This window comes from Ranitomeya variabilis, chromosome 5, assembly GCF_051348905.1.
Source record: "Ranitomeya variabilis isolate aRanVar5 chromosome 5, aRanVar5.hap1, whole genome shotgun sequence".
In the NCBI taxonomy this organism is placed as follows: Eukaryota; Metazoa; Chordata; class Amphibia; order Anura; family Dendrobatidae; genus Ranitomeya; species Ranitomeya variabilis.
The window spans coordinates 417893916-417911461 of NC_135236.1; the positions used below are offsets into that span (position 1 = coordinate 417893916).

General features: G+C 40.4%; 1 protein-coding gene across 1 annotated transcript in view; it reads left to right on the top strand.

Moving 5' to 3' along the window:
- Positions 1-17546, top strand: part of HELB (DNA helicase B) — a 53642-nt gene that overhangs the window by 18868 nt on the left and 17228 nt on the right. The window contains exons 5-10 of the mRNA XM_077265235.1: positions 2856-3030; positions 3211-3352; positions 3444-3562; positions 4269-4353; positions 10791-10850; positions 14367-14456. Coding sequence (XP_077121350.1) covers positions 2856-3030; positions 3211-3352; positions 3444-3562; positions 4269-4353; positions 10791-10850; positions 14367-14456 — 671 coding nt within the window. The remainder of the gene's footprint in view (positions 1-2855; positions 3031-3210; positions 3353-3443; positions 3563-4268; positions 4354-10790; positions 10851-14366; positions 14457-17546) is intronic.

The following is a 17546-nucleotide window of genomic DNA, read 5'->3' on the forward strand; positions in this document are numbered from 1 at the left end:
TTACAAATATATATATTTACCACTAGGGAGAGCATTTTCCACTTTAGACTTCAAGCAGCTATAGTAAGACTTACCTGCTTTACTGTTAGCTGGAAAATTGGGTCAGTAACTGCTGACATCACCATTTCCCTCCCCTTTTTAGGTGTTCTAGTATCCCTGGGGCAGAATAAAGAGTAGCATCACAGGGCAGCGCCATTTTGTGGATGACTGCCCTGTGATCTGCTATCACCAGTAGTTACTGTTTCTCTCTCTCCCATCAGTCTCTCTCACCCAGATTACATGATTCTCTCACCTCCCTCCACAATGCCTGGTCATTCACTGCAGACCCACAGCTCCTTATCTTACTGAGGGATGAATCACAGTTCCTGCCCAGCAGCTGACAGCTCCTGTTCTGATAATGCTAATGGCACACTGTTCCTCCTTTATGTCTTTGCTATTCTACCTGTACTTTTTACCTGCATTTTACTCCCGTGAAGCCGTCCATCTAGGATCCGTTCTGCTGGAAGCAGTACTGCTTATGTTAGCAGATCCGAGGGCTCCATGAATATGGCAGCAGAACACTCCCACTACTGTGAGTTGTGCAGCCCACAGAGGCGTGCCCAGTTCACAGCAGTGATCGTTTTATTACAATAGATAGGGTCGGCATCTGTCTGTTATCTCCTATGACCATGGGGTGCCGTATTATGACACTGATAGTGTTGTGCTGCTACTGTGAAAAGATGTCAGCCTCCAGTGCCTTCCTTAAACTCCTATAACACACCACATATGTTTCAAATGCATTCAAACTTGGTCATAACAGCATGTTATGCTACATTACATTGATTTATTAATGATGTACAAACGCGGTACATTCCCTTTAGGATGGCGCCAGTGATGTAATTTCACCCAGAGCGCCAGATCAATTGAGACACATGATGCTTATTGCTCATGCGCACAGAGTGGTAAGGTATTAACCACACTAAAGATGGCGTGGGTGACGCAAATGCACCCTCCGTGCCTGAACAGCTGATACATTTCCTTTTCGATTGCTTTGACATGCGCAGTGTGATCTGTTAGACGCCGACTTCTGGCGTACATGCTTTTAGTTTAATGGGGACACATAAATCATAAACGCCTGTCACTGAATCACCAGTTATTGTATGTCTATCATGCATTAACTATTTAGGTGCACTTTATCATGTAATATATATTTATAATATATAAAATACTAATAATTACTATTGAGATTATATACAGCACTTATGCACTTTATTATTATAACTGATTTGCAATGGATGTATTTATAAACCGTTTGTCTCATCACTATCACATTGCTAGAGAGGCTCACAAAGGCTGTTGTTCATGCAGTGATGTAATTTCATATAGAATTGATATCAGTGTTTCGTATAAATATATTTGCTACCTTCATACTCATAAAGGGGACCTCTCACTTGCTATAAATATGTAATTTTCTCCTGATGTAATTGTAGCGGTTTCCTTAAATCTATTGTTTTTGTTCTTTTTTGCAACTTTCCATTTCTGAGAAACCGCCCCCTTCTTTTTTTTTGTTACCTTCATTTAAATCTAGTCTTGTTACCAAGGGCGTATGATTTTTAAATCTTCTCTGTTAGCTTTACATGCAAAAGGGGAGACTGGGCATATCTCAGAAATGGGAGAGACATGGGAACAAAAAACAACGCCAGATTCAAGGAATCAGCAGGATTTATACCACGTAAAATTAATAACAAATGACAGGTCACTCTTAAGGAGATAATTAAAAACTCAACTTGAGAATACCACTTTAAGTAATTATATTGCTTTAGTTAATCTAACAGCATGAAAATAGCGATTTTTGCTATTGAATTTTCTTTTTTCTATCTGCTGTCATTTTACTTCAATGACAGATTTTAGTGTACAGCTCATTTCCATGTAGCTCAGCCACTAGTGCCTGCCCAGACATTGGCCAAGTGTAGGTTAGTTATATTCCAAGAGAGGAGTTAACTCCTGACATACCAGTCAGCTCTCTTCAGACCATTGATTTGTATACAACAATTAGCTGCTTGCCTCCCTCCCCTGTCCTTCTCATTTCTTGACAAGCTGCTGTTATAAATCTTGCAAAATTGCTAGCATCCGTTGCTTTCTGAGCAATTTTCCTAATCGGGCCTTTTGCTGTACAGAGCAGTGTGCTTGTTCAAATGCCATTAACTCTGTGTGAATATAGTGTGGAGTGTACAGTCCAAACAAACCACTGATGGCTGAATATGTAGGGTAGAACTTGTGCTGATCTTTAGAGTTCTGCTAATACTACAACTCTGCTACGAACCAGAACTGTCACTCGAGGAAGAGTGCCCGCAGCAGTGCCAGAAACTAGGAAGTAAGGAAACTAGAGACACTACATAGCTTGGAGCTGCTCAAGAAAGAATTTAATGATACTCCTTTAAGATGAATGCAATAACAAAAACCTTTTGGAGTTGCAATTTTATGCATTATTCCTCTATAACAAATAATTTAAATGTGTTGTCTCAACATAAAAAGTCAAAACCCATTGACAGAATAGAGTCCCACTAATATGACCATTGCTTCTTTCAGATGGGGAACTTCACCGCTTGGCTAAGCCTTAAAGGGTTTAATGTTAAAAAATCATTCTGGGTTGATGATGTGTTGATTTTCTTGTAAAACCAATTTTGGATTATCGCTGACACATGAACAGTACTGAATCACATAAAAGTGCTTGGTTCTCCATGGTAAACGAATTCTGCATTTTGTGTCTCCTAATGTCTAATGCTGTCCTCTATACCAATCTTCAGATAACTGAGTACAGAGGATATGACCCTAACGGTTACAAAATTTGATACAATTTTTTTTCTTATTTTCAGGTGACATGCAGCTATTCTGCCTGGAAAAGGCTAGGTAATAAGGATATAAAATGGAAATTTTCCCACGTGGAGGCCTTGGTGGTGGATGAAGCCAGTTTGGTGTCTGTCCGTATCTTTAGCGCTGTGCTGAAGCTGTTGTACAACCATGGAAGGCTGGCCAAACTTGTAATCCTGGGTGCGTTTCCATGTTCTTTTAATCATTAATTTTAGCTTGAATTACAGGACATCCACCAGAAGACGGATCCATGTAGTGCCTTTTTTTTTTTATATCCTCTGGATTTATATATGGGTACCTGTTTTACGATGTATTGAGCAAGGAACTGTATGGAAAATGTAATGTCTTGTTTTTTTCCAGGGGATGTCCGCCAGCTGCCAAGTATAGAGCCAGGAAATCTGCTGGCAGATGTGTTTGCTGATCTGAGTAGACTGAATTGGGCAATTGAGCTGAAAACCAATCACCGGGCAGAGTCTCAGCTCATTGTAGACAATGCGACAAGGTTCGTGGTAAAGGCATGATGTACAGACCACGCTATAGTTTTTGGTTGTAATGCATTTTTCCTCAGCGTTTTGATATTGTCTGTTTTTAAGAATCTCTCATCAATGCTGTGTGGAGTTTGATGCATTTGTACATATTGATGGACACTCCAGCTCTAAAATGCCCAGTGAGGAGAATAAATTCATTCTGGTTTCCTTGGCGGATGATGTTGGTAAGATTTACTTCTATGAAGCTTGATGCTTGCAGTCAATTCTTCCAGTAGTCTAACCTGTCGAGATAACAACCTCATGTGAGGTTCTGGAATGGAAGCACCAGCATCGGGGGGTTGAGTAGCAGTGCTTTTAATTTTAACAGGGCCAAACATGAGTAATCAGAAGGGGTTGTCCTAATAGTGGACCACCACTGTAAATGCTATGGTGAACAGAAACCATGGCATCTAATTGGCTATATAGTGGAATGGGGGTGTCCTTTGTCACCCTCATTGGGACCCAGCATCACGATCTATTTATTATTCTAATCTGGGGGCTCTGTTGCCCCCTGGATTTGTGTGTATGCCACTGGACCGCGGTATGTATCTGGAAGTCCATTTACAGGTCTGTATTCAAGTAAAATGAGCTATGAAACAATGCAGCATACTTGATAATGAGACTGATATATTCATCAGGGAAGACTTGCCTGTTATTCTTTTTCCGTCCTATTCAGTTTTTCCAGTTGGACAGAAAAACGTAACATATTTTTTTAAATACATGATTCTATAAGGGAAAAATAAGAAACATGGCATGTTTTCAGGGTGTGAGACTAGCTTTAGTCAAGAGGGTGATGGCTATGATTAAAGCAAGTGGCTTTGTATTCTGCATCTGCCCAGTCTCCAAAACATGTTCTTAACTAAGTAGTTTATTAATTCTCTTCTTATGCAGATTTGAACGCTGCTATATCAGCATTACTGAAGAATGGACCAGGTTTACAGGATGACAAACATTCACAATTTATTGCATTTAGGAGGTAACAAGATTACATATATGGTTTATATCTCTTGTAACATACATACTAAAGAGGGAAAGCCTTTCTGTTTATGTTCTTAAACACATGGAAAAGGTGATCTGTTGGATTGAGAATTGGTGACTGATGGAGCACAATGAACACACTGTGACAAATGTCTGTACAATTGATATTTTGCTGCAGAGATTGAGATTCAGCTGAGAATCACATTTCTTGTGTAGTCTTCCTTTGTCCAGCTTTAAAAAGACTGTGCCCAATATCACGTCTATTATCTGCTATGGGCTGATGGCATTTCGGTCTCCTTCTGTTATCCACCTGAAGGTTATAAAATAGGTAATTATCTCCTTAATCCCTCGAAGGAAATGGCTCATGTAACAGCCAAGGCATCTTGTATTGCCCCAATAATGTTCCACCTACATTCATATGAATGGAACAACTTGCCATGTTTTAAGATACTCTCATGCTTTGAGTCGATGCCACATAGTTATGTAGTCGATTTACATATTTGCATTAACAAAAGATGTAGGTTTGTATCTAATAATGTGGTCACTGAGATAAGTATTAATATTATGAAGACTGATAGACTTGTAACAAACCATCAGCTGTGAGATGTAAAACAAGAATTTTTCCAATCTGACAGAACTGAATTGATAAAATGTAAATAAGTAAATAGACATCCTGATTACTGGACATTTGTTTTTTATTTCACAGTGTCCATTTGATACAAATGCCAAATACACTACTGTTCAAAAGTTTAGGGTCACCCAGATAATTTTTGTGTTTTCCATGAAAACTCATACTTTTATTAATCAAATGAGTTGCCAAATGAATTGAAAATCTAGTCTAGACATTGACAAGGTTCGAAAAAGAGATTTTTATTTGAAATAATAATTTTCTCTTTGCTTTTGTCAAAGAATGCTCCCTGTGCAGCAACTACAGCATTGCAGACTTTTGGCATTCTAGCAGTTAATTTGCTGAGAGAATCTGGAGAAATTTCACCCCATGCATCTAGAAGCCCTACCCCCAAGTTGGTTTGGCTTGATGGGCACTTTTTACATACCATACTGTCAAGCTGCTCCCACAACAGCTCAATGGGGTTACTTTGTACAAATCTCCCACTTTACCAGCACCAAAGCAACCCAAGACCATCACATTACCTCCACCATGCTTTACAGATGGCGTCAGGCACTCTTCCAGCATCTTTTCAGTTCTTCTGTGTGATCCAAACACCTCAAACTTGGATTCTTCTGTCCATAACACTTTTTTTCCTATCTGTTCAATGTCTGTGTTCTTTTGCCCATATTAATCTTTTCCTTTTATTAGTCTCAGATATGGCTTTTTCTTTGCCACTCTGCCCTGAAGGCCGGCATCCCGGAGTCGCCTCTTCACTGCAGACATTGACACTGGTGTTTTGCATGTACTATTTAATGAAGCTGCCAGTTGTGGACCTGTGAGGCATCGATTTCTCAAACTGCAGACTCTAATGTACTTGTTTTGTTGCTCAGTTGTGCAGCGGGGCCTCCCACTTCTCTTTCTACTCTAGTTAGAGCCTGCTTGTGCTCTCCTCTGAAGGGAGTAGTAGACACTGTTGCAGGAAATCTTCAGTTTCTTGGCAATTTCTCACATGGAATAGCCTTCATTTCTAAGAACAAGAATAGACTGTCGAGTTTCACATGAAAGTTTTTTTTTTTTCTGGCCATTTTGAGAGTTTAATGGACCCAACAAATGTAATGCTCCAGATTCTCAACTAGCTCAAAGGAAGGTCAGGTTTATTGGTTCTCTAATCAGCCAAACTGTTTTCAGCTGTGCTAACATACTTGCACAAGGGTTTTCAAGGGTATTCTAACCATCCATTAGCCTTCTTACACAGCAAACACAACGTACCATAAGAACACAGGAGTGATGGTTGTTGGAAATGGGCCTCTATACACCTATGAAGGTATTGCATTACAAGCCAGGCTTTTGCAGCTAGAATAGTCATTTACCACATTAACAATGTATAGAGTGTATTTCTGAATCATTTAATGTTAGCTTCATTGGAAAAAACGGCTTTTCTTTAAAAAATGACATTTCTAAGTGACCCTAAACTTTTGAACAGTAGTGTATACATATTAAAATGTTGTTGTCCCATCACTTGTTTTTTTTTTAAAACCTTCAAGGAGTTCTCCAAGATTGAGATAAAATAGCATTCCTGATATAGTTCAAACTGTAGCCCATCCTAGTTCTGTATCCGAATGGGCTGCAGATTGAAAACATACTGTTCTCGAAACTTGTGTTTCAGCTGACGAGCTGTATCACACATACTTACATTGGCTGGGAGCAGGGTTGTGATATGTGAAGAAATGTATCTACTCCTTGCTGAGCACATTGGGATGATCTCAAGCCTCATCCTCAATTTTTGTTTACTAGTAAGGCGCAGTTCATCTCTGTATACTGCTATAAAACTGTCAGACTGACATAGGAGCAGTATGAAGCTGAAGATCTCCTCACCGAGCACAATGTGGGTTTAGACATATACAGTATGTCTTCACATATCACAGCTCTGCTGAGGTACAGTCATGGTACGATAGTACGTATCGTTCCGTATGGTACAATATTGTTGGCACCCTTGAAATTGTTGCAGAAAATGAAGCATTTCTCCCAGAAAATTATTGCAGTTGCACATGTTTTGTTATACACAATCATTTCCTTTTTGTATACTGGATACATAAAAAAAAAACGAGGAAAAAAAAAGGCCAAATTGAACATAATTTCACTCAAAGCTCATAAAATGGGCTGAACAAAATTGGTTGGCATGTTTCCAAAATTGTGTGTAAACAACTTTTCAACCAAGTGATGCTCGTTCAAACTCAACTGTGGCAAGTAACGGGTGTGAGCAATATGAAAATCACACTTGAAACCAGATAAAAAGGGGAGAAGTTGAATGGGGAACAGAGGAGTGGAAAACTGTCTGCGGACTTCAGATCAAAAATTGTTGAAGAAATATCAACAATCCCTTGGTTTTAAGTCCATCTCCAAAGATCTTGATGTTAATTTGTCCACGGTGCGCAATATAATCAAGACATTTACAACCCATGGCACTGCTGCTAATCTCTCTGGACATTGACAGCAGAGAAAAATTGATGGAAGATTACACCGCAGGATGGTGGGTAAGCAGCCCCAATTGAGTTCCAAAGAAATTCAAGGTGTCCTGCAGGCTAAACATGCATCATTGGCAGCATAAACTATCTGTCGACCGTTAAATGAAATGAAACTGTATGCTAGGAGACACAGGAGCACATCATTCCGCTGTTTACCGAAAATTGAATGAGACCTACAAAGGGAAGAACACAGTACCTACAGTGAAATATGATAGAGGTTCAAAGATGATTTGGGATTGTTTTGCTGTCTCTGGGTGCCTAGACTTTGCTCAAGAAATCATGAAATCTGAAGATTACCAAAGGATTTCGATTCATAATGTAGTACCCAGTGTCAGAAAGCTGGGTTTGCGTCGCAGGTCATGGGTCTTCCAGCAAGACAATGACCCCAAACCTACTTCATAAAGCACCCAGAAATGAATGGAAACAAAGTGTTGGAGACTTCCGAAGTGGCCATCAATGAGTCCTGATCAAAATCTCATTAAACACCTGTGGAGAGATCTTAAAGTCCACTGTTGGAACAAACCCTTTTTAATCTTAAAGGGAACCTGTCCCCCCCCCCCCCCCCCCCCCCCAGTCGGTTTCAAACTAAAAGAGCCACCTTGTGCAGCAGTAATGCTGCGTTCTGACAAGGTGGCTCTTTTAGTTCTGGCTGCTGTATCTTGAGAAATAATCAGTTTTATAATTTGTCTGAAGTACCTGGTCCTCAGTCAAGTGGGCCGGCATTTCCCCCCTGCTTCAGACAGCACACAGCTGTCACATCTTCTGGGCACCGCCTCCTCACCGCTGTTTTCAAAAGTAGCCGGCGCCTGCGCTCTTTTCCCCTGCCTGGTGCAGGCACAGTGAGCGCTGGCCGTCTTTCCTCATATGCAGTCCAGCTGACTGCGCCTGCGCGGCCGCCCTGCCTGTGATTCCCAGCCCCGCAATGTGAATAAATCATAAGTCACTGCGGGGCTGGGATTCATTTTTTCCCCAGAGCCATAACGTTTTTTTTTTTCTCATGGTGGGGCTGGGTTATACAGAGCTCATGAATATGGAGGACCACATGGCCACACGTTTACTAGGCCTCTACTGATAATCTCCTGCTGATAAAACAGTGATTTTATCAACATTTCAGCAAGCAGCCCTGCAAGTGACACATCACTGGAATCAGACTCTGTCTCTACATTATCCTGCTCTCAGATTGCATTACAAAAGCCTGGTGACAGATTTCTTTTGAGGCTTTTAAGTAAGCAAGAGGTGGCACAAATAAGTTTTAAAGGGAATCTGTCATGTGGTTCTTGCTACTCCCATCTGAGAGCAGTATGAGATGTGGGGGCACAGACCTTGATTCCAGCGATGTATCGCTGCAATTATGATAAACTCCCTGTATTATCTGCTGCAGATCTAGCGGTTCTCTGAATGCTAAGGTCTGTATAACCCGCTCTCACCACTGATTTCCAACTTTCTGTGTACACTGTGCGGTTTAGGTGGCAAAAAACTGGTCCCCTTCAATATGTATAGCTGGTATTTGTATCCAGTTGATACAGTGAAGTAAAAGAGAACTTCCTAAAATCCGGATGTTATTTTTCTTTTTTTATATTTGAGTTGTATCTGTTGTGCATATATAGAATGTATACGTGAGGAGCGTAATGGTCACAAAACCAATATAGCACTGGCTAGTGTAATAATACACAGCATATGCCATATTTTCATTATTTCAAATGGATTTCACATCACTAAAAAAATCATCTTTGGCTCTCTATATAAACGAGGCTGCAATGGCACCAAGGTAGGGCCAACTCCTGGCAAGTGTATCATCCTCTGCTTTTTTTTACTGACTTGGTGCCACCCCATGTGATTGATGGCTGGCTGTCTCAGATACATCATTATCAAGAATGTAGAACACACATCACTTAATCCAATGAGGGGTTGCACTTGCAAGGAATAAGGATAGGATTACTACATTTGCTGGACTGTGCCTGACCTCAGTTCATTTGCAGACAGATTTGCATTAAGCTTTATCCTATCAGCGCCATACATTGACGCAGCTTTTCAGCAGAGGATGAATGGAGAGGGCTGAGAAGCAGAGCCCCTCATTCCTGGCAGATGATGGCTGTTTTATTCAGCCATCACCTGCCTTTTAACAGCCGCGAGTGGAGTAGTGCGCTACCTGTGGCTTTTACCCAATTAAATGCTGCTATATTTCTGACAGCTACATTTAGAGCGTGCGCCCAGGGGACATTTTGTTGTAATCACTTATCCGTGTCCCTGTGATTTAGTATATTACTGTGTACTAAAAGCGATCAGATGATCGCAGGTTCAAGCCCCCTAAGGAGATGAACACATACAGTAAAAAGTGGGAACAAATTTCAAATTGTCTTTTCCTCTATAGAAAAATACACACATGGTATAGCAGTGTCCATAAAAGTCCGATCTTTCTTTCAAAATATAAAATGAAATAATAAATTGTTGTAAAGAGAAAACAAAATGCCAGAATTGCGTTTTTTTTTGTTTTATTTGCTACAACTCCTCCAAAAATGCAATAGGAAGCTATCAAAACATTGTATCCACCCCAAAATAACATCAATAAGAACATTACATCACACTGCAAAAGAAGCCCACACCCAGATCCATTAGCTGCAATATGAAAAGGTTAAGGATGACACAGGCCAAAAATTGTTTTATTTCAAATTTCAGATTTTTTTTTTCTTCAAAAATTACATATATAAAAAAAACTATGCAAGGTTGGTATTAACTTAATCATACTGATCTGAAGAATTTATATTTGCAAGTCAAATTTGATGCACAATGAACGTAAAAAAAAAACCCCATACCCCCCAAAAATGTGTTTTTTTATCAATTTCATCTTCACTTGTCATTTCCCCCCCCCCCCCCCCCATTTTCCAGTACATTGTATAGAAATATATGAATGTTGTCATTCAAAAGTACACAAAAACAAGCCCTCATAGGGCTATGTGAGTGGAAAAATAAAGAAGTTATGGCTCTTGGAAGAAAGAGAGTTGAAAAACAAAAGCCCCCAAAAATCACTTGGTCCGTAAGAAGTTTATTTTTTCAGCAATACAACATCCTTCTTTGTCCAGGATGGTATGAGTAAAGATGTCCATTACTACCCGATCTGGTGCAATATTGGCTTTGTGGCTGCTAACCTGAAAGGTTCCAATTAAGATTTTGTGCATCTATTATATATTGTGTTTACTGTTTATTGAAAAAGTATCTGTGTATAGTACATAATATACTGTGTGTTTCATGTAAGCTTTCTAATCAGTGGGGAAAGTCACAGCTTTTTTTTCTTTTATTTAGGAAAGATTGCCTGTTGATCAATGATCTGTGCTGCATTCATTACTCTAAACATACCATCAAGTAAGTTGCTCTATCCTATAATATCATGGCACAGTGCAAAGATAATGGAGTTATACACTATAAAAACTATGCAAGACACGTGAATGGAATTATTTCCAGGTTGTCATCTGTGGCTCTTATCTCTGCTTAGGGCCTCATTCAGACATCCATGTTTCATGTACAGTACCATTCAAAAGTTTGGACACAACCTGCATGCAGTGGTTTTCCTTGTTCTTATTTGAATGTGCACATTGTAGATTCAGACTGAAAGCAGGAAAACCACAAAGGAACACATATGGCGACAAGGAGTAGACAAACACATGTAAAACAAACCAGAATGTTTGGTAAATATTAAAGTCCTCAAAGTACCCCCTATACTCTGAGAAAACACCAAGGGTGTGTAACACTGTGATCAAGCAGTTCATCAGGTAGTTACCTGGAATGGTTTCCAGTGAACAGGTTTGCTGGTCGAGCTAGTTTGTAATAAAAGCAAACAAACATCACTTTCTGGTGCGGTTCCGGAGGATTAGGATAGAGGTACAGTGCCCAGCTAACCTCAGGTCATTGTGCTGTGGGCACACCAAATCTGCACCAGGTACCCACTATGAAGAAGTGCTGCACTTCTGCTGCCAATTCCGAGATACTGGACCTGCACCAGGGGAGAAACAATGGGAAGATAAAAAACAGTTCGGAAGGGCCTGTAGAGGCTCACTGGGAAACCATCTGGAGATTCCAGTACACATTGCACTTATAATAATCTCGACTGTACAGGAATCACAAGCGTCATGGAGAGAAATGTTAATTAATGCAACACTTATTAGTACTAAATTTCCCCGTTTCTACCTCAAATCGAGGTCTTCATCAGGCTCTCTTAAAGGGAATCTGTCAGCAGGTTTTTGCTATGTAATCTGAAGACAGCATGAGGTAGGGGTTAAAACACAGAATTCATCCATGTGTCAAGCTGTGTTCTGTTTACTTAGGCCGAAGGTTTTATCACCTGGTGGTTATCATTGTTGTGTCTATCTGGGGTGTAGGCTCTCGTCCCACTCCACACCCTCCTCTGATGAGCAACTCACTGTCTATGGACACAAACTGAGCCGTGCAGGGGCAGCTTTCTCAGCTCTTCTGCGTTGCTAAATCTAAAAACTCTGTTTCAAAACCGCTGCACCCAGTAAACTAAGTGATACATCGTTGGAATCAGGATCTCTGTCCCTACATCATGTTGCTCTCATATGAAGTAGCAAAAACCTGCTGAAAGATTATTTCACGACAATTGACGTACCTATACGTCATGGTTGGATAGCAGTTCTTGACAGATGACTTGTAGGTACGTCTTGACGATTGTGTGCGGCACAGAAGCTGTGTATTTTAGAGGATTATTTGTATTATTGATCAACAACTATGTTCTCAATTAACCCAAAAGACTCATAAATATCAAAGCTTAATATTTTTGGAAGTTGGAGTGTTTTTTTTTTTTTATTTGGCTATCTTAGGAGGATATCTGCTTGTGCAGGTAACTATTACTGTGCAGAATTATTAGGCAACTTAAAAAAAAACCCAAATATTCCCATCTCACTTGCTTATTTTCACCAGGTAAACCAATATAACTGCACAAAATTTAGAAATAAACATTTCTGACATGCAAAAACAAAACCCCAAAAAATTAGTGACCAACATAGCCATCCTTCTTTATGATGACACTCAACATATTTGGTATTGTCAAATCCGGAAAGACCTGATCTAGTTAACCAACACCTTCAGTGAACACTGTAAAAAAAAATAAAAAATGCTTTTTTATCATACTGTCAAGCAAAAAGTGGAATAAAACCCAATCAAAAAGATGAATGAACATAAAAATAGTATCGTTTTAAAATGTGATCTTGTCCCGTAAAAAACATGCCGCCATTCTGCTTCATTAGTGGACAACTTAAAAAAGCTATAGCGCTCACAATACAGCAATGCAAAATATTTTTTTCTGTAAAAATAGTTTTAATTGTGTAAAAGTGGGAAAACATAAAAAAAATTTGATATAAATGTGGTATCACTGTAATTGCACTGACCCAAAGAATAAAACTGCATTATCAATTGTACCACATGTGGAACAGCATAAACCCTCGCCCAAAACAATTTTCTGTCACTGTCGACAGAAATATGGAAAAATTATAGCTCTCAAATATGCCAAAAACTTTGTGTGTGACAGCAGCTAAACAATAGTAATCTGGTATTGCTGTAATTGCACAAACCCGAAGAATAAATCAATCATATTGTACAAGGAATAGCGTAAACAAATAAATAGAACAAATTCTTCACCTGATATTGATTTGTTCATTCTGCCTCCCAAAGATCACAGTAAACTCTGCTCACATTTATCCTGTGCTCTGCGCTGAGCGCTTATACTGGTGTTTCATTGTACATTTCTGAAATACGTGATTCAGAGGGAACCCCTGGAGGAATGTTCCCTATAATAAGGCAGATAGAGGTACTGTGGACACTGTCTGACCTGTGATCCAGAGGTGTCCGTCTATTTAGGTGTGCATAAAAGCACGGTCCACGACAGTTTTGTGCACTTCTGAAAAGGACACCGCTGAACAGAGGCCAGACGGCGTCCAGAGTAACTCTGATGCCTCATAGTGAATGGATCCATCGGGGGTTTCATCTGAATCACGTCACTTTGAGAGTTAGATGGAAACCCCAATGTAAGTGCTCAACCCAATCCACAAAAAAAGCAAGTCCCCACTTGGGTCTGTCATCTGTTAGCGAAAATATAGGGGCTTCCACGTTACTGGTAGTACAAAGGCTTTGAAAAAGTGAAATGGCTTCCCCCAAAAGAAATGCAGCAAATTCTGCTCTCCCAAATCCAAATGCCCCCCTCCCTTGTGAGCCCCACAATGTGCCTAAACCACAAATGGCATTCACATGTTTGGCATTTCTGTAGCGATGAGAGTCCACTTAATTTATGGGTGCATGTCTCCAGAAGCACGGGCTGAATATAATGTTCTGGGCACTACAGCATACGGAGCACTACAGTATACGGGCACTACACTGGCAGATCTGCAATTTTCACCACTGTTGCTTGTTCCTGGAAAACGCCCATGGAGTCGCCATCTAGACTGTTGGAAAGGCATTCCGAGTGACTCATGACTAAAAGCCTGAGGTTGCCCAGAGGAATAAAGTTAATTTCCTCCCAGCAGAGTGACTCTCAGAACGGGCATCTTCAGAATGTTATTAACCTGCAGATTAACCCCATTTCTGCAGGTTAATAGCATTTTTTTTGCATGACAGGTTCCCTTTAAACTGCATTCCTTAAATATATTTATGATATATCATGGATTCTGAAAGGCTAAAGGGGAGAAAAACGGAACGAAATCTGAGGCAGAAGGGTTACAGGAAGACTTCATGCACCTCCCATAGCTGTCCTATTACAGCTCCGTATGCTACAGAGCCTAAGGGGAATACTCAGGCGCCCTTTTACCTGCTGTGCCATGGTTATACTGCATGCGGTGCCCCTCTGATGTACAGTTTGTTACTGCTTATTAGGAATCGGAAGTCCAGATTTGAATTTCGATGTGGTGATAAGGTTTGCTGTACTAAAAACGCCTATGTCAAGGATCTCCTTTCCAGACGCAGGTAGGTGCTATTTCTTTTTTGAAAGGGGTTACCACCTTTCATAAGACTATTGGGTATAAGCTGCAGTAGTAATAAGCAAAAAACAGAGTATAACTTGCCCACGCTGGGTCCAGCCAGTGACTGTGCCGTCCACATGGACAGAACCACTGATCTTGGTAATGGACTGCAGTGCTGGTGACAGGACATGAGCGATGCAGCCAGAGTCCAGGACAGTGGCTTGACCTATGAAAGGAAAGTTGTAGTCAGTTTGTTTGGTGTTTTGTTTTGTTTTTTCCTCTCCTCAATTAGGCTACGTTCACATTTGCGTTGTGCGCCGCAGCGTCGGCGCCGCAACGCACAACGCAAACAAACGCAGCAAAACGCATGCACAACGCTGCGTTTTGCGCCGCATGCGTCCTTTTTTTCATTGATTTTGGACGCAGCAAAAATGCAACTTGCTGCGTCCTCTGCGCCCGGACGCGTGCGCCGCAGTGACGCATACGGCGCAAAACGCAAGTGCACCGCATGTCCATGCGCCCCCATGTTAAATATAGGGGCGCATGACGCATGCGGCGCCCGATGCTGCGGCGCGGACCGCAAATGTGAACGTAGCCTTACTGCAGTTTATAGCCAAAAGCTTTCTGAAACTTTTAATTTTTTAAACTTGCCCACGTTATGTGGTAATAACTCTGGAATGCTTCAACGTACCCCACTGATGGTGAGAATGTTTTCATGACATATTGTACTTCATTTTAATGGTAAATTTTGGCTTGCATATATTTTATGAAAATATCGAACATTTGAAGATTTTATAATTTTAAAACTCTAAATTTTTTATGCCTTTAAATCATTCATGTCACACAATATAGTTATAACATTTCCCACATATCTGCTTTACATGAGGACAATTTTTTTTAAACCAATTTTTTTTTGTTATGAAGTTAGAAGGGTTAAAAGTTCATCAACTATTTCTAATTTTTCCAACAAAATTTACAAAACCATTTTTTAGGGACCACCTCACATTTGAAGTGACTTTTGGGGGGCCTATATTACAGAAAATACCCAAGAGTGACCCCAATCTAAAAACTTCAGAATGAAAGGAATATTGTGGATATTACCCACACTGCTGAATAAAGTTCCAGTCCAAACGAAATTAATGAAACATGGTGGTTTATTCAACGCGTTTCGAAGTATTCAATTACTACTTCATCAGAAAATCACCATCCAAAGGGATACAAATGGTGATTTTCTGATGAAGTAGTAATTGAATACTTCGAAACGCGTTGAATAAACCACCATGTTTCATTCATTTCGTTTGGACTGGAACTTTATTCAGCAGCGCGGGTAATATCCACAATATTCTTTTTATTCTGAAGTCTGATAATATTCACTTGTTGATCTGTGGATCTGCTGCAGCTGACATTTCCCTGATGATTTTCTCTCTATTATTGAATATATCAGGTTAGTATAATCTGAGCAGATAATTGTAATAGCCACCGGATAAGACCGTATTTTGCGCTGATTTTTCCCACAGCTCCATCGTTGACCATTCTAAAAACTGCACCCCTCAAAGTTCTCAAAACCACATTCAGTAAGTTTATTAACCCTTCCAGTGATTCACAGGAATTAATGGAATGTGGAAGGAAAAATAAATTTATTTATTTATTTATTTTTTTTACCTTTCACAAAAATTTTACTGTAGCGCCAAATTTTTTACTTTCACAAGGATAACAGAAGAAAATAAACCCCAACATGTTTTTGTAATTGCAATGTCACAATTTCTTCTGAGTACACCAATACTCCATTTGTGGGAGAAAACTACTGTTTTTGTGCAGGGCTCAAAAAGGAAGTAGCACCGTTTGACTTTATGAACACAAAAATAGCTGGAATTGAGAACGAATGCCATGTCGCGTTTGGAGAGCCGCTGATGTGCCTAAACAGTGCAAACCCCCCACAAAGGACACCGTTATGGCAACTACACCCTCAATAATTTTATCAAGGTGTATAGCGAGGCTTTTGAACCTAAAGGTGTTACACAGAATTTGATAACATTAGGTCGCCATATTGAATGTCATCATTATCAACATGTTAGGGCATGTTAGGTTAGGCTATGGGTTGAACTAGATGGACTTAAAGTCTTCCTTCAACCTTAATAACTATGTAATTACACTAATTAGTGTTGAGTGCATTGTTCGTTACTTGAGTTTGCATTGGATGCTCGGGTATGCACCGAGTATCGCACGTGCTCGAGTGACTTGCTCGAATTCCCCTCCCTGCACGTTTTGTGGCAGTTAGACATGGGGATTGCCTGTGTATGGCAGGCAATCCCCCTCATGTTTTTTTGGCTGTCTAACATACGAGGCATAGACTTGAGAGCATGTCATTCGAGCACCTGTGAGAATCCGTGCATACCAGAGCACCCTGATACAAACTTGAGTAGCAAGCACTTGCACTCCACACTAGACGTCATATTGTCATGATTATTTTTTTTTAACTTTTGAAAAAGCCCTAAGCCAACCCTAATGCCAAAGAATGAAAGAAATAAAATTTTTAAAATAAAACAAAAATTAATCTGGCTAAGGGGATAACGGTGGGGGTGGGGGGATTTAGAGTGACATACTCATTATTGGCTTTTGATCCCTGTGATAGATCCCCATCACAGGGATCAAAAGGAACCAATCAGAAAAATCCCTGCAGGTGCTGGCCAGCAGATTTCAGCAGGTGCACTGCACGTGCATCCGCCATTATTGTTTTTTCAAGTAGTGGAGGCCGGGGGGATGGAGCAGGAGGGACTGGGGGATATCATTTCTCTCTCCCCTGACAAGTATAAACATGTCAGAAGAGAGAGAGAATTTAATTTATTTTTTTTTAATGTTATCGGGGACCAGAAAAACCTGCCGTCATCGTGTTCTCCAGGATCTCGGCTTTATCGGTCGTCCATGACAGCACCACAGAGAGAGAGAGGAGATCCGCCCTTCAGGAACAGGAAATCTACAGATACATAAGGGCGGCACCTCTCCCACGCATCAGTTGGTTTCCTGTTCCTGGAGGACAGGAAGGATGCCCTACAGATATTTGTACTTCATCTGGAGATACCCAGGCCGGCTGTCC